This window comes from Electrophorus electricus, chromosome 8, assembly GCF_041902795.1.
Source record: "Electrophorus electricus isolate QZ-2024a chromosome 8, ASM4190279v1, whole genome shotgun sequence".
NCBI lineage: Eukaryota > Metazoa > Chordata > Actinopteri > Gymnotiformes > Gymnotidae > Electrophorus > Electrophorus electricus.
In genome coordinates this window covers 29,036,006-29,058,605 of record NC_137504.1, presented here as the reverse complement: position 1 = coordinate 29,058,605, position 22,600 = coordinate 29,036,006, and the positions used below count along the sequence as shown (strand labels likewise).

The window sequence follows — 22,600 nt, the reverse complement described above, 5'->3', positions numbered from 1 at the left end:
AGAAGATAAGGTTAACTGGTTTTGTAAATATTTTATTGACTTTACAACATTGTTCACAGTGTCTTAAAAGTATAGTTAAATATCTCTTATTTATTTATTATTGAAATTAAAACAACTTTGTAAAAAAAAAAAAAGCCAAAATGTAGCCTATAAAAACATGCTAGCATATACATCTTTAACAATGCTTAAAACTTAAAACAATGCTGTCACTTTTGTTAAATAGCACAGAAAATAAATTTTTAAGTTTTATATGTAAAATCTTTGAATCCGTGGTGCTCTTAACTGCAGTACCAGTATCCAGTATCCCGAACTACAGAATTTCTTCACCACCCATTCAAGAAGCCTTGATATTTACTGCTAAATTAAACCGATGCCGGAGAGTACAGCTGGAAAAATGAGGGGAAAAGCGCAGGAACTGAAAACCACCGTCTCAGTGATCAGCCTCCGGGAAAGTGTTTCAGTCTGGTCTTGTTTTTTTCTGGTTGCACATTGAGGACAGCTCTGATCTGGCTTCAGCTTGCATGGATGCTGATTCTCTTTCGAGTGCTCTCTGTACAGCGCTCCATGATGAGATCATGGCTGGGCCGGGGAGGGATAACCGGAGTCGCCTTTGTGTCCTCCACGGCAGAAGCTGGTTTGGCATTGCTCTCTATTCATGCACAAAGTTAAATATGAAAGTATTTAGATGAAAGTGACTGTGAGACCGTACTGTCAGCTTGAACTATATAAGTAAAATAATTCCGTTGTTTTGTGGTGTGATGTGATGATGTGAAAGTGATGTATTGATGTATCTCTTTAATAAATTGCGGCAAGCAAGCAAGAATTATTCGGCAAGTCAGAGATCTGAGGAATTCACTCTAAAATTAACTGCGTGATAACGTACCCGTGTTGTCCTCATTCTGCTGCAAGGTGGCTCTGGAGTTCCTTCTCGGCTGAGACGGGAGTCTTCCTCGCTGCTGTAGGAACCGGCGACTCTGGCGACTGTAGCTCTCCTGGCTGATACGCCTGCGGCCCTTGGCATGGATGCTCTTTGCGTTGCGTATCGTCGATCTAATAGCCGGGGTGGGGGGCGGATTATGAATTGGCTCGTGCGTTGTTTAACAAGACCTTTTTCAATGTATTAGTATCAAATGTGGTTAGCTCGACTCTATCAGCCGTGCAAACCTACCTCCTCGGTGGAGGCGTTTCTCTCCTCACAACATTCCTATCAGGCTCCAGCTCTCTCCTCTCCCCAGTACTGTGCAGAAACATGGAGGGGTAGAAGCCTGTCTTCTCCCCTTTCCTGTCAAATACAGACAGAAGGTACCACAACCGTCATCTTTGCACCTGCATGACAGCTTTTGCCAAAGGGTGCTGTGTATTTAAGAGGAGAGTACCTTACCTGACCACCCACCAGCCATCCAAAAGCTTATGGATAACTTCAATGGTTTCTCCCAACTGCAGGGTGAGTTCATCGTCCTCCACTGCTGTGTAGCCCTTGGTGGTTTTGTACAGCTCTCCTGGTGAATGTGGGCATTCATTGTCAACAACTGTCATTTGTCTACACCAGTATTCTTGGGGTTCATCAGCAGGTCTCAGGTCAGCATCGGTATGGGGATGCTCACCTGCATAATTGGGCTCGGGCTCCTCTGACTCATCGGGTCCGTCCAGTGGTTCTAGGTAAGAAGCTGGGGCCCAGCCTCTTTGAGTGTCATACTGACAGAACCACCAGCCTGAGCGCAGAAGAACACATACCATCGGTCATCTAGCGCTCTCTCTAATGAACGTCTGATGTTGCATGTAAATGTTTCATAGGCTATAATGTCAGGCACTCTAACAAAACCGGTGCTCAATTGGACCGGTACAGCAGATTGCATTCCTGTCTTACCATTGGGACTCTTCTCCACGATATCCAGCAGATCTCCAGCCTTCAGGTTGAGCTCATACTTTGAACTCTTGCTGTAATCTGCGATCACTCTGTAGGTGTCCAGCATAATGGGGCCTGTGATTTCTGAGTGAAGTGAAGAAAGAAAAACAAACTCATCAGACCTTTCCAACTGAACTGTGTGAAGGGATACATGGAAGTAATGCTGTATCAGACATGCTGTGCAGAACTGGTCAACATCTTACCGGAATTGGTGGTCCTTGCTCTGTCCCTGGACATGACGTAGGTTTCGTTTCTTTTGAATCTACGAATGCAAACAAAATCCACACAGAATTATATGTCAAACCAAATCCAGAGCAGAACCAGACAGGCTGTGGATTTAGCCATGTTACTAACCATGAGTTCACATACAGACATGTGTTTAGGCTAGAGCGGACTTACGGGTGTGGTGCAGGTGGGGTCTCATCTTCTGAGCGTACTTTGAAGAAGCTGCTCACCAGCTGACAGTGGGAGATCTTATGAGGCAAGTTGAGCAGAGAGTGACAATATTCTGCCAGGGTTCCCTGCCTGTTCTCAGTTGTCTTCTGATTGTCCAGCCATTTAGGAGCTAGGAAGAGGGTAATGTTTTTAATACTCTATTTCTCTACAGGGATACGCAATAGAGCTTTTGGCATTGTGCAGCCTGGTGACCATCACAGCTTCCTTCCATTCTGGTTGCATCACTGGGCACCCAAGCATGCAGGTCTAAGCTAATGGAAAGTCCGCACCTTTCGTTTTCAGGGAAAATGCACCTTGTGTGCAGATCCCAACATTTTTGCAGAAACCACATTTAGGGAACTGAAAGTTGAACACATTGTGCAAGTGGTTTTTTTGTGTAAATTCCACAGCTTGCACATAGAGTCTAAAATCTCCAGTCTGTCACATCTTGAAATTCAATTTAAATGACATTTAAATGGGTGTTAGGGAGGTTAGTATGCACCCGCATTGTATTACTTGTATTTATTATAATATTGTATTTGCTATATTGCAAAAGTTCCGTTATTAGCTTCAAGAGTTAGTGCAGTCCGGATGCACAGCTGTCATGCTCTTGCGATTTCCCTTATGTTAATGTCTTAAATTAGCAGCGTGCGTTGAAGCAGGTGTTTCCTTAGACAAAGTGCTAAATTAGTCTAAAGTTCAACTAGATATGTTCAGTCTAGAAACAAGTAAGTATCTACAATTCTCACCTGGTAAAGAAGGAATGATTCTGTCTTTAGGATCAATGTGTCCTGCTTCAATTGGGAACATCTCTTTCAGAGATTTCTACAGCCACAAACAGTAAACAGAGACAAGATTTAACAATTGATCATTACATTGTATATCTATGTATCTACTTATGCATGCATATATATATATATATATATATATATATATATATATATGTGTGTGTGTGTGTGTGTGTGTGTGTGTGTGTGTGTGTGTGTGTGTGTGTGTGTGTGATGGTCAAGACAAAATTGAGACGAGATGAAAGATGTAGATGTAGATGATGTAAAGATAAAGCAATAACATCTACTATTTATTACTTAGAAAACTGGAGAATGAATAGATAATGAACTTACATGGAATGTGTGGATTTCTGGATAGTTTCTGTAAATCAGTTTCTCTGATTGGTCGCTCCATTTCACCAAGAACATGTACACCTTCAAGGAATAAGAAACATTTATTTCACTAATTAGCCTAATAAAGGTTTTCCTACTAATAGTCAGATATGATACGGTGAGGTTTTTTTGTTTGGCAGTGCTTTGTTTATTGGAAGTATATAGAGGAAAGAAGACAGCGAGCTTTACTCACATAGTGTTGGCTTGGGTAGAACCTTTTCTCAAAGCCTAAAAGCTCCATGTGAAGCACATGGATGTCCACCATTCTGCTGAGAACTGCACACCTCAGCAAGGAAAAACTGTGGAAGACAGTGTGTGGCCATGGCTTTTAAAGGCTATGTGCTTGCAGAGGAAGTCTGAGATGTGATGGGCCCTCCTCCTTTTCTCATAGCAACCAAAGCCAGATATTTAGCCTCTTGAATGTGGACAGCTTAAGCCCTTAATATGAGAATTTTATCATATGATGTGTGTCTAAATATCAGCAGAGATTACTATAATGTAACATTATTTAAATTGGAAAGATTTTTGTCATGTTCTGTATTAAGGGCTTGTACAATAATGCTGAAAGTAATTACCATGCTATATCATTACCATACTATAATGTCAATATCACTATGGTGGTAGATCATATGGTGTATGGTCTACCACTCAAACAATATCCTGTTACCAGTGGTCTACAAAAGGACCAGATGGTCAGGGACAGTCGAGGTAGAGGATAGCTGTCGTGCAATAAATAAATAAATAAATAAATAAATAACCATATATATATATTTTATTTTATTTTATTTTTTTTTTTTGAAGCTATGACAATACCTGTGTCCTATGTAATCACATATATGGGATCTGTTCAAGTATACATCTATACCCATCATTATTCTCTAACTGAATAGAGGGTGTTTACTAAAAAGAAGAAGGAAATAATCTGCAATACCCCCACAGTTTCTTCAAATACTGCTCATTTTGTGTGTTAACACTAGTTGCCTCATAAGTCCAGTCAAATGATTACGTGGCTTTTTATTGTCACTCCAGTGATTTTCAACTGTACAGTGAAATGAAATAACATTCCTTCAGGCCCTTGGTGCAACTCAAAGGAAGAACACAGTGCAAACAACAAACAAAATCTGAAATACAGGACCATAACATACAGGGCAACACCGAGCAGAATGTATGGAGAACATTTCCTGAAAACAGTATGAGGACAGTTTGAGGAAAGGCCCAGGTGAGAAGCTGCACATGTGCAGATGTCCACGAGCCCCATCATGTCGGCTAGGGCATTGCTCTCCACTTCCTTCAAAAGCTTCCTAGTATCGGTTTGTGAAGCCATTTGGTCCTACGGTGCTCCAGGGTTGGGTAACTAACAAAGCCTGCCTATGCAAGGAATTATTACTTCTCTTTTGTAACAAGTGCTCTAACAGTATTAGATTCATTTTATAACAGAGTACCCAAGAATATGTCTGAGCTGGTTGTGGGCTGGACACCTTTGTGCAAACACTGGATTATTCATGGCAGCGAATCCTGGCGCTATCTTTAAAGTCACCCAGATAAACAGATAAACAGATTCTCAGTCTGCAACTCATCAGCGGCCTTTATGCTCTCAGAGCATCATCAGACACAGAGAGACATATTATAGCTGAAGATGAGAAACGAAAAGTTTCAGATTTCTACTGCCAACAAAGAGGAAAGTACCCAGGATGATTACCTTTTCCCATTACACTGAAGCCACAAGGGTAGAACAATTCACGCACCAGAACATTTTGACAAAGAATTTTCGGATAATCAACAGTTAAACGGCCGGACCACAGAGTTCCACAAAACACACAATACGGGCTTCCCCAAATAAACCTTGCTGCAATAAAACAAAGTCTATAAAGAGTTTTACTTCCCAAAACCGGTTTTAAAAGTAATATCAAATCAAATACTGATTTTAAACCTAACTTTTTATGTTTATGTTCTGTTTTAAAAAATACAATGAATAATGTCACATCAATGTCACCTTTTCACCCCCCTGTCCTCTAAGTCTAAAAAGAGCTTGTGATCTTGCAAAATCGCTTGAGTCAGTGTCTGATACCAAGTTCTAAATTGTGGGGCCTTGTGAAATTACTTAAGTTTAGCGTGTTACATTACAGGAAACCAGACAGGAGGATCTTACGAAAAACACTTGGTTATGGACTGTTAATGACCAATGCATGGCCAAAGTATAGTCACTCTCATTCCCAAAGTTATTGAAATACAGATTCTCCAGTACACATTCACCAGGCATATTATTAAAAATACATACCCTGCACCTACACTCACTTCATATAATATAAGGTATGCCTATATTATAGGAGCATTACACCTAATTTCACTTACAAATTATGTTACTTAAACTAGCATATATGCTGTTTTCTATATTCCATTTTTACAGTATCACATATTCGATCTATACAGTATGCCATATTCCATACTCTCGATGACTAAAATGTGATTACATAGGACACAAAACCATATCACACTATTAAATAGCAGTCAAGATATCATAACTTACATTTACCTGATGCTTTTATTCAAAGTGACTTACAATAATGAGTGAGTACAACTTAAACAATTGAGAGTTAAAGGGCCTTGCTCAGGGGCTCAACAGTGGCAATTAGGGCATGGTGGGGCTTGAACCAACAACCTCCTGACTATAAGTCACATACCTTCACCACTGAGCTACTCATTACAGAGTGTGTTTGACACCAGTTCTATTCTTTTTTCTGTCTTGTGCAATTTGTTTTCACCAAACATCACGCATTCCCATGGATGGTGCATAAGTTGTGACTCACATGTCAGACACCCACATAGTGGCTGCTAAAAAAGCATTTACTTCACTAAAAAAACATATTTCACAAAGACATGCAAAAAGGTCAAAAGTTGAATAATATTATTGAAATAGCCCCAACATGATCTTGGTGAGTGGGATCATACTTCAGGATTTTTCATTGTTTTGTTTTGTTGTAGTTTTAGCAACGTTTCAGATTTCCTCCACTGTGCATGTGACAGATGTTTCTGGGAGATTCTTGATTTGGATCATACAGATGCATCATTATGTTTCAGTTAATATTGGAAACTACTTTTCACTTGACCTAAACACTGGCCAGGCCTCAGGAACACCTTTGAGTGATGCTGAGAGTAGAGTGAGAAAAGATGTATACACACATGATAGCATAGTGGTTTAAATGAAGGAATTATCTAACTAATTAAGTGCCAAAACAAACCAAATGTGTTTTACAAATCCCTGTGGTTTACAACTGAACATGTGTTTTGCAAGTAGGAAATATGACTATCAAAACAAACTGGCAGTTCTCTACTATAATGATTCATAAATAAATACGTCATGCTTTAGAAATACAAAATGTTGGCAAAACAAGAAGCTGACTTAATACAAAGATACATAATCTCAAGAGATCATAGAAACTGAGGCAAAGTATAAAAAGGCAGGATGTTAATCTCTGATGTTTTTAAAGCATTCCAGTCTTGTTTTTTAGGCTCTTCATAGCACAGAAACTGTTTTCTTTAAAAGTCAAATGATTTATTACTTGCTGTTGATTCTTATTATTGCTGTTGCTCCAACTTGATGTTTGCTCTTACTTCTGTAGACCTCAGTGCAGCATCTGACACCATGGTATCTTCACTGAATAACTTCAGCATGTGATTGGTTTAAGGGGAACAGTACTGCACCAGTTCATATCTTACCTCTGTCAGAGGATGTTCAGTTAATATTCATGTTATGAATAATGTTCAGTATTGGAAACATTTTTTTTTATCTGTCACTAACATTGACTGTAGGGTTCATTGAGTGTCTTGAGGATATCAAGACCTGGTGAATAATCTGACATCATTAGTTTTGGTTCCTCTAAAGTGTCTGGAAATCTGGTTGGAAACCTAGGAGCACTGACAGAGCATGTCAAACAAACAGTGAAAGTAAAGTAAAAAAAATCTAGGAATTATTTTCACTCAGACCTAAGATTGATCCATAAATTAACCGTTATTATTATTATTTTACAGAAATTGTTCAAATCAAACTTCTTTCTTTCCAGGCCCTGGAAAAGGTAATACATAAAATCTCAGTTACTGTAATTCCTTTTACATGGATATAAACAAATATCAGTTGTCCATGTCACAGTTTGTACAAAATGCAGCTGCTGATCTACTCGCTGACACAAAAAGGGACCATATTACCCCTATTTACTGTCACTTTCCCAGGTCCCTGTCTATCACAGAATGCAGCTTGAACTCATTGTATTTATTTAACCTTACATGGACTCACTCCATCTTACAGTCTTTAAGTCAAGATTTAAGACAGCATATATCTTTAGCATTGTTTGTGTTTCAGACAAAGTTGGCATGAGATTGTTATGCAGTGGGTGTGCCTGGTGTTATTTTTTCCCCCTTCTATTAACTTAACCATTAAAACTTAACTATTAATAACTATTAACTATTTTGTCTTATTAACACTCAATTATTTTGTCGGCTTTTGTCGTTTAAATGTTCTGTATAAATAAACTTATTATCTATTGAAGTAAAAGCACACTGCTAGTATTATATTATCATCATGGAAACAAAACAAGCTCATTAATGACCTCTTCTGCTATGTTACAATACTACAAGTTAAGCTAACTGCGTAATCACGCGAGAAAACGCGAGAACCCGTTCAGTACTCAGTACTCAGACGCGCGAGCCCAGAGAAGATGAACGCGCCACCAGCATTCGAGTCGTTTTTGTTGTTCGAGGGAGAGAAAAAGTATTTAACCTTTATATTACAAAATAATACTGACTTATGTAATCAGCTGTGTTTAAGAATTGACTTGCTTTGCTTTTGTTCATAGCTTCTGCGAAGGGACCTCTAGTGGGCCAGCTAGCTAGTGTGCTAACCTGAGCTGTACTGGTGTATTTAGGGAAGCTTGCTTCGCTAACTAATGTTAGCTGTTCAGTAACAACAACAACAACAACAATAATAAACTTACCTGGTGGGTCTGACACGATGAGCGTACGAACTAGCAAGCGGATGCCACATTAGTCACATTATGCGGTTTAAAACCTAACCTAATTTAGCTAGGTACCCTTCTATGGGTTTCTGTCGTCTCACCTGGCGGCTCGCTTGAGTTGATCTTTATTTGTTAGCTAGCTAACAATGCACTGTATATTTTTAGTTCATGTTTACTTTAATTCTCTGTTTCTTTATGAAGTTTTTCCACTTTTATTTATTTACATTAATTTCACATTTATCGTCCCATTTTATCTTTATTTCATTATCTTAATAGTTTGATTGAAATCAACTTTATTTAATTCTGTTTAAATAAATTAACGTACTGAAACGTTAATTCTTTTTTTTTTTTTTTTTTCTACAAAAACCTTCCCGAGGTGACATCTCGGAATGTAGTAAGGTGTATTATTTTAATTTCTTATGTCTATGTAAAGCATTTTCAATTGCTGATATGAAAAATGCTTTACATAGGTTATACACTTGGCTGACTAACTAGCTAAGCTACCTAGCTATAAATATTTGAAAGCAGATTGCTCATCAGTCAGGAAGTTGTGAAAAGCTAAATCAAGCATCAGCAGATTCATCAGTAATATTATCTTCTTTACAGAATTACAATAACAAAGGATACCAAGGTACCAAATGCCTGTTTGTTTACTTTGAACAAAGAAGACCACACGCTGGGAAACATCATTAGATCGTAAGAATACTAGCTCGCTACTGTTGTCTCCTTTTGCTTGTCAAATTCAGAAGCCTTGGCTTGCATACTGAAACTCCTTGTGCCTGTGTTTCTCCTGAACAGACAGTTGCTCAAAGATCCTCAGGTGCTGTTTGCTGGGTACAAGGTGCCACATCCACTGGAACACAAGATTGTGATTCGTGTGCAGACGACACCAGACTACAGTCCACAGGAAGCCTTTACAAATGCCATTACTGATCTTATCAGTGAACTGTCACTGCTGGAAGAGAGGTTCAGAGTAAGTTTATATCATGCCAAAATCATATTATTAAAAATAATAGTAGACTTTTATACTTTAATGTAGAAATCAATCATGTTGCATGCAGCATACATGGCTTTTTGCTGAATGGATAACCAACAGTAAATAGCAAACTAGAAACAAAAAGTGTAAATGTAAAGGATATGCAATCATGTCAAATGTGACTTCCTCTGAGCATATTTTTATACATAAATGCATTTGATGAATAGTTACAAAATCATAAGCCACCATTTCACTGTGTTCTGGAATATAGACCCGAAACATAATGTCTTACTGTCTGCATACATCTAGTCTAACAATTATTATTTTACTTGTGCCCACTGAAGTCCTGTTGACTACATTTTCACTTAATTTCACATTTTCACTTTAGGTTGCCATCAAAGACAAGCAGGAGGGCATTGAGTGAAACAAACCTGTATCAAACTGTGGATGTCCTCGGATTTAGTAAATCAACCTCAGAATGAAGTCGTGTAAAGTTCAACTGTTCACCGGGACATTGAACTGACAGTGAGCTCAACAGTGTCTCCTGTAGGTAACTGCTTTGGCTGCAGCTGAACCTTTTTTTCCTGTCCAAGACTATATTACATCTTAGGATGCCAGAAACACTTCCTTGAACAAATTATTTAATTTGGGTTGTTAACACCATTTTGATTAAAGTTCTTTATGTACAGTGGTATTTGTGTCTTTCTGTATATGCAATTAAATGCCCTAATCAGGTATTCTTTTGTAGTTTTGCTTTTGCTCTGAATTTATAAAGGATTTGTGGAATATAATTTTCATATTTAAAATAATTCAGCCAGCATTATGGAAGAAGGAAAAATGCCAAACAGTCAGCAGCCCTTATTACATTGACTAAATTTATGGACTCTCATCACAGCTGGAAAATGTCAAATTAACCCAAAGCCATAGTGTAAAGATGCAGCTTCAGGGTGGTTGTGATGGATGCAACCTGCGTTGTAAATGCTAAATACTGACATGGATGTATGCATCCACTTTATAGACTCAGTCTATCAGATATTCTTGGTCAGATAAATATATAAGTATTGGTCTTTACAGTCTGGACAAACTTGAGGACTGGCAAAAAAAAAAATGCTGTGTGAAGAACAAAATTGGGCACATTTAAGAGCCTCTGGTATATATGGGAATTGCAAGTCACTTCAAGACAGTGGGACTGTATAGTTTTCTGGATCATGATTTATGTTCTAACAAATCTGTGCAGAAAATATCTCATGGCAGTGTGTTGTTACGTCTAACAGGCAAGTGCAGCACAGATTTCAGGTGTTTTCCTGTAATGTAATTATTCTGCAGTGCAGTCTACACGAAAGATCAGTTTGTCTCCAACACAGTTCCCAGCACAACGGTTAACAGGTATTCATTGGTTATGATCGTTTGATTGGGTTGGGTGCTGGAACAGAGAAAATATATGGGGTGTTGATGTCCTTGTGGGTTATGAAATGCTTGTCTAGTTTGTCATATAAGGTCAGGAGAAGCAGTAACCTTTTTTGTTCAATTTTGCATATACATTTTTACATATGCAATATAGTATGCAGAACTTGTCCAATTCTTATATAGTGGATGTACTTTACTATAGTAAATATAGCTGCCACAAACAACTGGAAGGTAATTGGTGGAAGTTACAGAGGAAGAACATGAGTCACAAGATAGATGGGCCTGTTCAAAATAGCCTACTGCATACAAAATCATTTTTATCCAATTTGGAGCCAAATCAGTACGTGAGTAATGTAGTAGCAGGCTATTTTGAACACAGCCATAGCTGGTTTTCCAGGCTCAAACAGAATGCCTAAAATAAAATACAAACATTTTTTTGGTCTCCACTCTTCCTTCTAAAGTGAGAAGCAACTGCATCAGGCTCAACTTAATCCTCAAGCCTTCTGTTTCTGTAGCAAGGACCCTCCCAGGATATCCCTTACCCCTATACCTTATACATTTTTGTTTTTAACTATAGTTCTACACTGAATGCCCTGGACTTTCTTCTTTATACAAACATGCCTTGCTACTGGGCTGGTTTGGTGAAGGAGGTGGATCCTGTACAAGTTGTGGTAAGAAGAGGCGGCGCAGACTTCTGCATGTTGTTAAATGCTTGGCTATTTGAACCTTTATGATCACCATTGTCGTACAATGTGCTTCATCCCTGCATTTCAAATGAGGAAATCTGGAAGTCGAAGCAAATACAAAACATGAAAATAGAATATGTATATGCATTTGTAAAATTATTAAGTAATGTAATGCTGGAGATATCTTGATAATTCACAGACTACAACCTAATAAACTTAGATACCTTTCTGCTTCACTCCCACTTCGGTGATGAGACGCATGGTTTTGAACACAATAATTCATTTGGACATTTGGACACTTCAGCTGTGCAGGATGGGCAGTGATGTATAACATTTTTGTATAATTCAAAACTGTTATAATAATCTATGAATGATAAAATACATAGGTAAATGAATTGAAATTAATTAAAAGTTATTTCATCTAATAGGGCAAATGGCAGTTTTACTATTCCTAACTTGTAAATTGCAGGTAATTTGCCAAACATACTTAACATCGATCTGGAACAGTAAATGTGAGAATCCAACAGTAGTATCCAACATTTTTGCAACATGTAGTGCACCATTTAATGGAGAATTCTATCCCCTCTTATGCATCTTTGGTAATAGTATAGTTAAATACTGATTAAAACATACATTACACATGTGCTTCAAGTAAATTCCTGAGATGGGTTTTCTAAAATGTTAGTCAACTTTAATTCAGCTTAATTACAACAATGATAGAAACAGCGATAACCGGCAAGTCCAGCATTGCCTATCTTGTTAGCTATCTACTGTTTAATGTCCTACCCGCGCCACTTGATGTTTCATGTTTCTAACTTCAACTGGCAACCTCGCTAGCTGTCCTAACCTATCCTACCCACCTGATAGCTACAATTAAGCCAGAGTAGCTAGCTGACGTTAGTTCGTAGACATTGCATAATTTCAGCCTAGCTACGTTACAATATAAATAATGTTATTATACTTAAACGTTTAACCTAGCTAGTGTAACCGGTCTGTCTATCACACTGTTAGAAACAAAACGTTTAACATTATGTTACAATAATGCACTTACTACAAGGTAACATTAACTGCTGATTCACGATGTTTTGTTTTAAAACGAGTGCACATCATAAACTCTAACTGCTATATAGACATAAACTATAACTGGTGCAAACAATGGAGGGTGTGGGTTGGTCCATTGAAGTTGGACCTGGCAAACCCACTCTTTGAACGTTTTATGAACGGAACCTCGGAACTATTGCATTCACGGTTGTTTCCAGAGGGAACATATTAAACAGGTACACGAAGTTGCTTGATGGCTGACAAACAGGGAATAGTAAACTGTGGTTGTAAAGGAATTAGAACTTGCTTGTTATGCGAGGCAAGCAATGAGAAACGACATTTACTGAATAATAAACTCTTGGTAAGTCTGGCAGTACCTGAATAAGTCTAATTGTGACTAGAATCAGCTATAAAAGGATGTTACACTGAGTAATGCCTTTTTAACCATTTAACTTAGCAAGATAACTAGCGTCACTGCAGGTAGCTAATCACTGTTTGGCAAATGATTTGACTTTCTTTTCGTACCAGGTACATTATGACTTTAGGTATGACCCTGAGTCGAAACTAGCGGTGCCAGCTGAAGGCAGTGGTCAGCAGCCGTTCCCTTTCCCTGGTGTGTTTCTGTGGGATAATTTTGTCTCAGAGAGTGAGGAGAAACAGTTGGTTGCAAAAATGGACCAAGATGTCTGGAGAGCTTCCCAGTCTGGACGACATAAACAGGTATGTCGATGGACTAGTTAAAGTGTCTGTTTTTCTTGTTTGATATTTTGTAATATATGAAATGAAAATATTATATTTGTTTTTGCCTATGTAAGTGAGGTTAATAGTGTATGTCCCCAATTTGATTCTTTTTAGGACTATGGACCCAAGGTAAACTTCAAAAAACGGCGTATACACCTTGGGGGCTACAGTGGTCTCCCTGTTGTCAGCTATAAACTGGTAGACAGGATGACCAAGGAACCCTTGTTGGCTGGATTTCGACCAGTGGAACAGTGCAACCTAGACTACAGTCCAGAGCGTGGGTCTGCAATTGACCCTCACCTTGACGACAGCTGGCTGTGGGGAGAACGCCTGGTCACTCTCAACCTGCTATCTGACACTGTTGTGACCATGAGCTTGGATGAGGGCTGGGCAGACATGCACCACGGGGAGGTGAGGGTAGCTGTGAACTTGCCTCGGAGGTGTCTGCTCGCGATGTATGGGGAGGCGCGACATCGGTGGAAACATGCTATTTACCGACAGGACGTTCACAGCAGGAGGGTGTGCAGCACTTTCAGAGAGCTGTCTGCCGAGTTTCTGGAGGGTGGGGAGGAAGAAAAGATGGGCTCAGAGTTGTTGAATATAGCGTCGAGCTTCAGGGGTGTTCCTTTGTAAAATGAGATTTCTAGAGTTCACATATAACCCCAGCAGAGGTCTGTACAGCATAAAACAAGTTGTAATTGCTCGTTTTTAAATGGCTTTAAATCGTTTTCTTAATGAACGCTGCCTGACTGGATTTTAGGTGGAAATGCTGCGCAGGATTATTTATTTGTTGGTTTCTGAAATGACTTGCTGGTTTAATGTGATGGTCAAAATCTGTTTAAAATAAAAATCTAAAATATACATCTGATGATGGAGTTTTCTTAGTCACGAGTGTACAGGACGTGTTATTCTGTTCAGATTTTGCATAACTGAAACGTGTATGGAATAAATACTATGACGTAAGTTAATTTGTTGGTGTACAGATGTAAAATACTTAACATAAAATACACAATTATACAATGAAACATGGGGTCAAATTCACGAATGTAATATTAATGGCATAGTTTTCCCTATTGACGTGCCACACTCAATATGGCGGAAACAATGCTCCACGACCACATTGAGCGACACGCGGTCAAATTCAGTATGTACTTTCCCGGGAAAATATAAGTTGGAAGTGATCAATAAGGGTAAGTTTAATAACATTTAATATGTTATATTTTATTGCATCACATAGTCTCGATAATTCGAGGAAATATTCTTCATATGAAGTGAAGTTATACCGAAGTTGATTTGATGATACGCATCTTTAAGTTAAAGCTATGCTAACCTAAGATAGCTAACGATAGTTTGCAGAAGTTTCCATTAAACGCGTCTTTCCTTGCTTTCTTACCACGCCGATGTTTCCCGTAAAAGTTATAAAATAACTAGCTAGCTGGCTGTCTTATTCCTTAAATAATCTTGACTTTGCCATCTGATCTGTAAAATTAATCATTCTACCTGTCCTACTTGGGTGTGAGCAGCTGAGGATCATGCAAACTGTCAGGCTTGACAATTGTTCCATATAATCGGCCATCGGGTCTTGAGTGATCACTTGAGTTGCATGCATTGTAATTGTAATGAAGTTTCTAAAATCTCATCATCCAATAGGTCGAACTGTAACCGGAGACCACAGTTTTGCCCTAGACCTATTTAAGCCGGATAAAAACTGGTCCATTCTGTTGCTTTTGTCTGTGTTTCACATTAGCTGTGCAACCATGGCGAAGATTACAGAAAGTATACTACTAGAGAAGGGCTTGCCGAAAACAAATAAGTTGGACCAGGTTAAGAGTCTGAAGTAAGTGCAATTTTTTAAAATGTCAGTGTATGAAAAATATGTAACATTTTCTTGTTAACCATTGCTTCAAAAGAAATTCAGTAAACCTTCCGTAATCCAAAAGTAAAAAAAAAAAAAATCAAAGCAGAGAATGGCTTTATAAACTTTAATTTCCCTAAGCCATACTAGCATAGTAATATAAATACAATCAGTACTTGGTTCGGCTACCCTATAGGACAACGATGACCGACTCGCTGTTTAACCCTCTTTCTTTATAGTCTCTCTCGGATGAGCTTGAAGAAGCAGGACCTGCCCGTGCCTCTGCTGTGTAAGCTCAGCAGCCTGGAGCAGTTAGACCTCTCTGGGAACATGCTCCAGGAGCTGCCTGCAGGGCTGTACCTGCCCAGTCTGAGGCTTCTCGACTGCTCCAACAACAATATGGAGGATGTGACCTCGCTGGAGGCCCTAGACAACCTGGAGGAGCTGCGTGTGGAGGACAACCTCTACCTCACCGTAAGAGGCTTTGTGTTGGGCTGGGATACAAAGAGCTTCTAAATGGTAGCAGTCGTTTCACGCTCACACTGAATTGCTTGGCGTGTTTTGTAGGTGAATGATGAGCACAAGGTGATTTTCCTATTGCCCAGGCTGAGGAGGTTCAACGGGAAGGACATCAGAGTCATGGCCGACCACATCCACTGTGTCAATGACGAGATCCTTAAGAAGCGGGTATGAACACATCAGGAAAAAAGAAAACAAACAAGCTCTTGCATAGTTGTGATGTCCCATAGTGAAGTCATTACTAGTATAAAGTAGTAGTATTAATGTAACATAGTGCTAATGACGAGCCTCCTGCATAATCCCATTTGTGTGGAATGAGTATTTAGCCCCATGTTGTTTACAGGTGATTGCATTGTGGGAAAAGGACTTTAGTCTTCCCAGTCCACTGACTACGCAGAGTCTCTCTACAGTGGAGAAGAAATTTGTTAATGCTGCCTGCTTTCAAGTGAAATACGGGCCCAGCTCTTTAAATGAATACACCAAATGGAGAGTGAGTACCTAAATGTGAAATATGTAAATTGTTACCTTTACGTGCTTAGCAGAGAGAGAGAGAGGGAGTGATGGGTGTAGAAATATTCAAAATTGTAGTGAAGTCATTTCTCTGAAACCTTTTGTGTATTTCACTGCAGTTTTGATCTTTTACCACAGTACACTGCAGTGCACACACACATTCTATGTTATAAATAGTGTGTGTGTGTGTGTGTGTGTGTGTGTGTGTGTGTGTGTGTGTATGTGTGCGCACAGATGCAAAGGGAAGAAAAGACTAGCATCATAGCTGTACATTGATCCCTAATAAACATTCCAGACCAAATGGCCCCAGGCAGAGGAAGAGAGAGAGAGTAAAAAAAAATCTGTTTGTTTGTCTGTCTGTTTGTTTGTTAATCCTCTTCAGGTGGCGATGATTGCAAAAGAATACCTTAAATCCTTGACTGACCCATTGATGGAGGTGGACAACAATTCACCAGGGACTCCTGTAGCAGAAGAGGAGGATGAGCTAAGGCTGAGCAACAGGGTTAATTTACCTGCTCACATAGTAAGACTTGGGGCACACACAGATTATACCAAGGTTTTTTTGTGTGTGGAGTTTTTTATGTGTGTATTTGTTTTTAACTAATGTATGTTTTTTCAGGTCACTCAGTCACCTTTCAAGAAAAAGCGAAGTGAGCCATTGGCAAGTGAGGTGGAAAGCCCTCGGAAGAGAAGAGCGTTATCCGGCGAGCCAGCCGCGGCAGCCGGTCCGCGCAGATCCATCCGCCTGGCCGCTGCTTCCCCCATCGAGGCTGTTCCGAGGAACACCTCTCAGAATTCCCCCACCAACTTGGCCAGCCCTAGGGGGTCCAAAAGAACGATCAGGGAAACTGCCTCTGAGGAGAGTCCGAGGACACGGAGCTGCCCGCAAACTACACAACAGAAAGCCGCGAAGGTACACGTGGGCCCCAGAAAAGCCGTGCCGGCCCCTGGCAGTCTCTCTGCGAGAGGGGGCACATCTGAGACCCCAAAGAAAAACCAGAAAGAGAAACCCACGGCACAAAAGGGCAAATGTGCATACACCCCCACCAAGGCAGAAAATGGAACGCCCAAGAAAACGATCACGTACCAAGTTCCTCAGGTATAAATACATATATGTAGGTAAAGGATTCTGTGTATTGTTGGAAATGATTCGTCACAGAGTCGTTAATTCTCTCCCCCCCCCCCCCCTCTCCTCTGGCCTATTGGGCCAGGAGCCAGCCTGTCTGCAGCCACTCCACGTCCTGCAGTGTCACAGCCGACAGGACAGTCCTGAGGACTTCAGCACCCAGCTGTGGGCATGTGCCTTTGAGCCCCAGCAGCAAAGTGGTGGTAAGGTGCTCCCCAGTGCCCCGTACAGTTACCACTGCAGCAAAACAGTGGTTTTGTTGCAGGGGTAACTGTAGACAAATACCTTTGCAACACAAGGATGGAAACGACTGGAAAACTGCTTTTGGTGACATTGTGTGTTTTTCTACTGCAGACTCTAGCGGCTGGACACAGACAGTGGCCACATGTGGTGGGGAGTCCATTTGTGTAATAGATTGCGAGTCTGGGCATGTGCTGAAGAAATACAAGGTTCCTGGTGAGGTATGGGACAACTTTTCACTCTGCAGCAACCATTTCTTACCACCAGGGGGCAGTGTTTCTGAACTACCATGTGGCGAAAGGCTTCGCTCGGGCGTTTGTAATTTCACTAACCCGCTGCCAAAAGCTTTTCTGTGTTTTTCCCTGAATTGAATGATATTAAAGGAATCACACAAAAAGCCAGCACTCTTAATAACAAATAATAGGGACTGCTTAGTGTTGTGCTGTCATTAAGGACTTGTCCCCATTTTTGTTTATAGTTGTTGTGAGGCATAGTATCATTCATTGTTGATACTGTTCCCATCTACTAAGTAGCAAAAATGATCATTGCCACAATGTCACTATTCTGTACCTAAACAACTGCTTTCGTTTGATCGTCCCGTTTGTTCACATCCATGTCTCTCTGTCGTTCTCACAGATGTTCTACACATTGGCCTGGACCACGGTGCTGATGTCACGGGAGGGCACATGTGTCCGTCCCTGTAGTGTCCTAGCAGCGGGTGGGACCCGTGGAGTGGTGAGGCTCATCCACCCCAGAGCCAACCTGGCGTATGGAAAGTTCCGCGTAGGCCGGCGTCCCATCTCCATCCTGCGCTTCTGCCCGCGCCGTGGAAACTTCTTGTTCAGTGAGTGCATGCGGCAGCCCGTCCTCCTGAGCAGGGGGGGTTCAACCCCTAAACCTTGAATCCAGTCCGAAGTTCTCGTGGTCAGTCGCAATAACCGTTCAAATAACTACCAGCAGTTACAAAATCCAGTATCGTGGATTCAAGGTGTGGAGGTGAATTATCTCTGCTCTTAGGATTTCACATGTCAGTGTTCATAAGTGGTTGATGGTCAGTAGGATAAGAGGCTTGTATTTTCATTTTGTTTGCAGCCGGGACCTATGACAAGAAGATAGTTATGTGGGACATCGGTGGGCTGGATCGCGACTACAATTTCAAAACCAGGTTCGGTGCTGTTGTCCTGGTTACTTTCCCTGTGACTTCTTCTCACCAGAACAACTTGTAGTACTATGTGAATGAATGAAAATCTCTCTTGTGCTCCTCCCAGCCAGCTGCTGGTCCTGCAGACGGGCTCCACTCCGCTGCACCTCTGCCTGCCGCCCTCCTCCCCAGACACGCACCTCCTCGCTGGCTGCGATAGCGGCTTGTACAGCTTCGACATCCAGCTCAGCAAAAACACACAGAAGAGGTGTGCTTCCCACAGCTTGGCCACAGATACCCTGCAAAGGGGAGGTTCAGTTCGAGAGTGGACTTAGCCTGAAAATTCGAACAAGTACAACTACCAGGGCCTTCGAGTCAAATAAAAATTGTTATCAATCGGGGTGATTAGCTACCTGCTAAGCAGAAATGTGGCTAACTCAACATCAGTTTTGAATTCTTTCAGGTTGTGTTGCTCTTTCCACCTGAAAAGCCACTTTTATGTTTATCTTTTGCAAAATTCCCAAAGCCTCTCACTGATGGCACTTGACCAAGTGAGAATGCGTGCATGCTCAAGCAGTGATTGACATGCCATCGGACACTCCTCCTGGCTTTTGATTTGGGCGTAGTAGATTTATTGCAAATGGCATTAGCTGGAGCTAGAAGAGCCTGATTAAAAAAAAAGAAAAGAAAAAAAAAGTTGCCTAACTGCTGATTTAAAGCCGCACCCTCTCGCCTTAATGTCATGGCCTCTGTCCAAACCTTTGTGCTTTCTACCCTTGCACATGCAAAATAACTGGCAGGCAGGGAGGACTACCTCACTGTAAAAATGTTAGTTTCTGATTACAGAGCCCAGGACATAGACAGAATGTTATTTTTTTGCTTAGCGGCAACTATTTAGTGATGGCTATCAGGATGTAAAAATAATGACTGAATTCCAGTGTCCAATATTCATGTGTTCAAGTTTTCATGTGTTTGTTTTCTTAGGACAGATGAGATGGAGATTGTGTTTACTTCATACAAGGAGAGCAAGACAAATGACTGTCACACTATTGATGGCCTCAGTTTCCTCACAGATGATGTAGTAGGTGGGGAGACTGTCTTGGTGTCAGTGATGGGGATGTTCTGATACAGTTCTTCATGGCTCATAGATTTCAAATGTATTATTTAGTGATATGGACTGATGGTATTTTCAGCTGTTGTATACAATTTGTGTAATTGTCATTTTGTGTGACTCTTGTCTAAACAGGACTCAAGTAGGGCAATACTAACCTACAGTATTTATAAACAGTTCCATTTTAGCCATATAAATTAATCTAAATCTCTCAAGTCATATTTTCATTATAATATTAGTGTTCATTTATTACTGTCATACACCTTTTTGATTATGTCTGGTTATTCACACTATTCTGAATGTCGGTTACCATACATTCATAGTTCCAGTACACACTGTCTCCAATTTTGATATTTACAGTAATGATATCCACAGTACTGATATATGATTACATATGTCACTGTCTGCAATATTGGCATATCTGTAACCGTAGAGATTTTATTTGGTAAACGCATGCTTGAAATTGAAAATAAATAATGGAGCGTCCGTCTATCACCTCCAATGAGCTGCATGCAGTTTTGTCTCCATCCATGTCTGCTTTTAAGAAGCTCTGTATCTTCTCTGTCCACTTCAGCATCTAAGAGCCCCACACAGGGTTCCATCTACCTCTGGAGCTGGAGTGGCACAAGGGCATCTCAGAGGGGGCAGCAGAAGGAGGTGCCTGCCCAGATCCTGGCTGAGCTGCAGTGGTCCAGCACGGACATCCCTTATCTGTCTTTAAACACCTGCCCAAGTGAGCAATGCCAGCTCCTATATTCCATTCTATAGGGGAAATTATTTATTTATTTATTTTTACATTTAAAAAAAAAATTTTTGGTTGGTCTGTCGGTTGTTTTTATTTTGTTTTAAATGCTGTGGCCATTTAATTAGGGGCTATTGGTGGTTTGTTACATCGTTTGTGTATAGAGGTATTTTAGCTATTTTAATAAGAGGCCTAAAATATTTATTTGGTATTTTGTTTGTTCATTTATTTGTCTGCTAAATCTGAGCTTGGTTACGGTCTGCTCTAAGAATAGCTTATTCTCTGATGATCAGTTTTGCATTTCATTACACAGACACTGTCTCTGATATTAGCAGTGTGTCGGATGAATGTGTGCGGCTGAGCTGTTGTTTTTGCTACAACGCAGGCTTTGGCTATGTGGTGTGTGGAGATGAGGATGGCAGGCTGTGGACCTATCACATCTCAGACTCTGTGACGGCCACCTTCAAGACTGGAAAAGTTCCTGCCACTGAGGTATGAGCAACACCACCTCCCATGCAGATACTTCAGTTACTAATGACTGGGTAGTCTTAGCATCATAGATATACAGAATGGAGCAGTTTCAAAATATCAGATCCTATCGGCATTTAGTGGAAAGCAGTCAGTTTTGAAGTAATGGAGGGACAGAGTTGGCAGTTCTTTGCCATGGTAGGATGGGCCTGTTCCCAAAACCTGCCATGGTGCATGACTGTAGGTTCTAAGTGTTCTATCTAAAAGCAGATCAACACTACGTTGGATATTGCTTTTTATATAATAACAACAGTGATTGCAATTCCAGGCCTTGCCTGCTACACTTAAAGGGGCAAGATTATCCAATCTAGCATGCTAATTGACAGCATTAGCCATGTTAGTTGTGCTTTTTATAACAATCCATCAGCCTTCAAAATGGAGCCTCTGCCCTGGTCAGTCAGTAGATGGCGCTCTCTGTGGCTACTTAAACTGTCTATATAGAGAATGCATGGACTCTTTCCAACTCTGCAAAACAAGCACCACTAGAGCCTTATGCTGCTTCTGACACATTAATGCATTACTGTTTTAGGTGCTGAAGTGGCCATGCCCCATTCGAGCCCAAGGAGGTCAGGTGGAGGGGACTTCCATCAACAGTGTTGCTATGGATCCTGAGCTTCATTATTTGGTTGCCCTTAGTGACAAGAACATGGTCGTGATTTGGAAGAGAGCCATGAATTGATGAATGGTTCCAGTGCCATCTTCCACACGTTCATCTTGACGTGCAGTAAAAGAGGCATGACAGTTCCTACACAAATGTGTAGGTCTGTTTTCATCCTTGATGTGAATTTGTGTCTCATTCAGACAGAACCAGACAGCTGGTATTGAGAAGAATTGGACATTTGTAGTATATATCTGGCATCTGTGTTCTTATCTAAGTTAACCAAATGGAGGAGACAGATTTAATCTCAACTATTGACATCACCAATACTTGAATCTCTTTTTAAATATTTGCTTTTTTGTTTTATTTTTTATGCAAACAGTATGTATTGTTCCTAAAGACCATGTACAGATGAATGACTGACTGTTATTTGTTTTGTTGTACACATGCATATTTGTACAATAAAACTTTATACACATCTTTCTCAAAACTGATGATGTATTTCTCAAAACTCATAATGTGGTAAGTAGATGAGCAAATCACCAAAATCTGTTGCACAGGTATGAATGCATTAAGCAGGTCAGGGTAGACTGGTATACCAGTTGCCCTGTCTTGCACGTTTTTTTGATAGTGAATGATCTTCACATGACTCTTTCTAACCAAGATGCCAGTTAATGACCATTTAAGAAAGCACTTGAGTTGATTTGAACGACTCTCCACAAGTACTGACAAGATTGACTGCATGTCAGTTAACCCTTTTAGTTAGTAGGGTTAAATGGCATTAGACGTTTGTTTCTTTTTTGTCTTGCGCACATCTCCGAAGGTACGCAACGTTGGTCGCTCCAACTGTCAACGGCGCTTGATCCCGC

At 40.4% G+C, this 22,600-nt stretch overlaps 4 protein-coding genes and 1 long non-coding RNA gene across 5 annotated transcripts in view; 3 read left to right on the top strand and 2 right to left on the bottom strand.

Annotated features, from left to right (window-relative positions):
- Positions 1–16: 16 nt before the first annotated feature.
- Positions 17–3,828, bottom strand: ncf1 (neutrophil cytosolic factor 1). The gene is made up of 11 exons (XM_035527587.2): positions 3,695–3,828; positions 3,463–3,543; positions 3,091–3,166; positions 2,306–2,471; positions 2,110–2,168; positions 1,868–1,990; positions 1,605–1,712; positions 1,382–1,499; positions 1,169–1,282; positions 884–1,050; positions 17–649 (listed from the first exon to the last, which is right to left on the bottom strand). Exons 1-11 carry the CDS (start codon positions 3,764–3,766, stop codon positions 513–515), a joined length of 1,221 nt encoding a protein of 406 aa, XP_035383480.2. The 5' UTR covers positions 3,767–3,828; the 3' UTR covers positions 17–512.
- A 4,343-nt stretch (positions 3,829–8,171) lies between these two features.
- On the top strand, positions 8,172–10,177 carry polr2j (RNA polymerase II subunit J). Its single transcript, XM_027004253.3, has 4 exons — positions 8,172–8,266; positions 9,117–9,206; positions 9,309–9,483; positions 9,875–10,177. Exons 1-4 carry the CDS (start codon positions 8,214–8,216, stop codon positions 9,908–9,910), a joined length of 354 nt encoding a protein of 117 aa, XP_026860054.1. The 5' UTR covers positions 8,172–8,213; the 3' UTR covers positions 9,911–10,177.
- Positions 10,178–12,861: 2,684 nt separating this feature from the next.
- Positions 12,862–14,222, top strand: alkbh4 (alkB homolog 4, lysine demthylase). Its single transcript, XM_027004257.3, has 3 exons — positions 12,862–12,981; positions 13,149–13,340; positions 13,476–14,222. Exons 1-3 carry the CDS (start codon positions 12,874–12,876, stop codon positions 13,992–13,994), a joined length of 819 nt encoding a protein of 272 aa, XP_026860058.1. The 5' UTR covers positions 12,862–12,873; the 3' UTR covers positions 13,995–14,222.
- Positions 14,223–14,439: 217 nt separating this feature from the next.
- lrwd1 (leucine-rich repeats and WD repeat domain containing 1) lies at positions 14,440–22,229 on the top strand. Its single transcript, XM_027004250.3, has 16 exons — positions 14,440–14,551; positions 15,109–15,198; positions 15,456–15,690; positions 15,784–15,903; positions 16,079–16,225; positions 16,628–16,768; positions 16,865–17,344; positions 17,457–17,574; positions 17,726–17,832; positions 18,248–18,455; positions 18,704–18,776; positions 18,880–19,020; positions 19,737–19,837; positions 20,438–20,596; positions 20,991–21,097; positions 21,663–22,229. Exons 2-16 carry the CDS (start codon positions 15,119–15,121, stop codon positions 21,810–21,812), a joined length of 2,367 nt encoding a protein of 788 aa, XP_026860051.2. The 5' UTR covers positions 14,440–14,551; positions 15,109–15,118; the 3' UTR covers positions 21,813–22,229.
- LOC145658920 (uncharacterized) overlaps positions 15,791–22,600 on the bottom strand; it is a 21,747-nt gene continuing 14,937 nt past the window's right edge. Inside the window, exons 4-6 of the long non-coding RNA XR_014124786.1 lie at positions 16,878–17,063; positions 16,652–16,706; positions 15,791–15,891 (exon numbers count right to left, since the gene is read on the bottom strand). This is a non-coding gene — a long non-coding RNA (uncharacterized LOC145658920). The remainder of the gene's footprint in view (positions 15,892–16,651; positions 16,707–16,877; positions 17,064–22,600) is intronic.

Bases quoted from the DNA above. Each gene is read 5' to 3' on its own strand.
- ncf1 (XM_035527587.2), bottom strand. From the start codon at position 3,766: ATGGTGGACATCCATGTGCTTCACATGGAGCTTTTAGGCTTTGAGAAA. The intron at 2,472-3,090 runs GTGAGAATTGTA...CCCTCTTCCTAG, and splicing joins AATCATTCCTTCTTTACCAG to CTCCTAAATGGCTGGACAAT. The intron at 1,713-1,867 runs GTAAGACAGGAA...TTCTGCGCTCAG, and splicing joins CGTGGAGAAGAGTCCCAATG to GCTGGTGGTTCTGTCAGTAT.
- polr2j (XM_027004253.3), top strand. From the start codon at position 8,214: ATGAACGCGCCACCAGCATTCGAGTCGTTTTTGTTGTTCGAGGGAGAG. The intron at 9,207-9,308 runs GTAAGAATACTA...TCTCCTGAACAG, and splicing joins CTGGGAAACATCATTAGATC to ACAGTTGCTCAAAGATCCTC. The intron at 9,484-9,874 runs GTAAGTTTATAT...TTTTCACTTTAG, and splicing joins TGCTGGAAGAGAGGTTCAGA to GTTGCCATCAAAGACAAGCA.
- alkbh4 (XM_027004257.3), top strand. From the start codon at position 12,874: ATGGCTGACAAACAGGGAATAGTAAACTGTGGTTGTAAAGGAATTAGA. The intron at 12,982-13,148 runs GTAAGTCTGGCA...TTTTCGTACCAG, and splicing joins TACTGAATAATAAACTCTTG to GTACATTATGACTTTAGGTA. The intron at 13,341-13,475 runs GTATGTCGATGG...GATTCTTTTTAG, and splicing joins AGTCTGGACGACATAAACAG to GACTATGGACCCAAGGTAAA.
- lrwd1 (XM_027004250.3), top strand. From the start codon at position 15,119: ATGGCGAAGATTACAGAAAGTATACTACTAGAGAAGGGCTTGCCGAAA. The intron at 15,904-16,078 runs GTATGAACACAT...TGTTGTTTACAG, and splicing joins ACGAGATCCTTAAGAAGCGG to GTGATTGCATTGTGGGAAAA. The intron at 21,098-21,662 runs GTATGAGCAACA...TTACTGTTTTAG, and splicing joins GAAAAGTTCCTGCCACTGAG to GTGCTGAAGTGGCCATGCCC.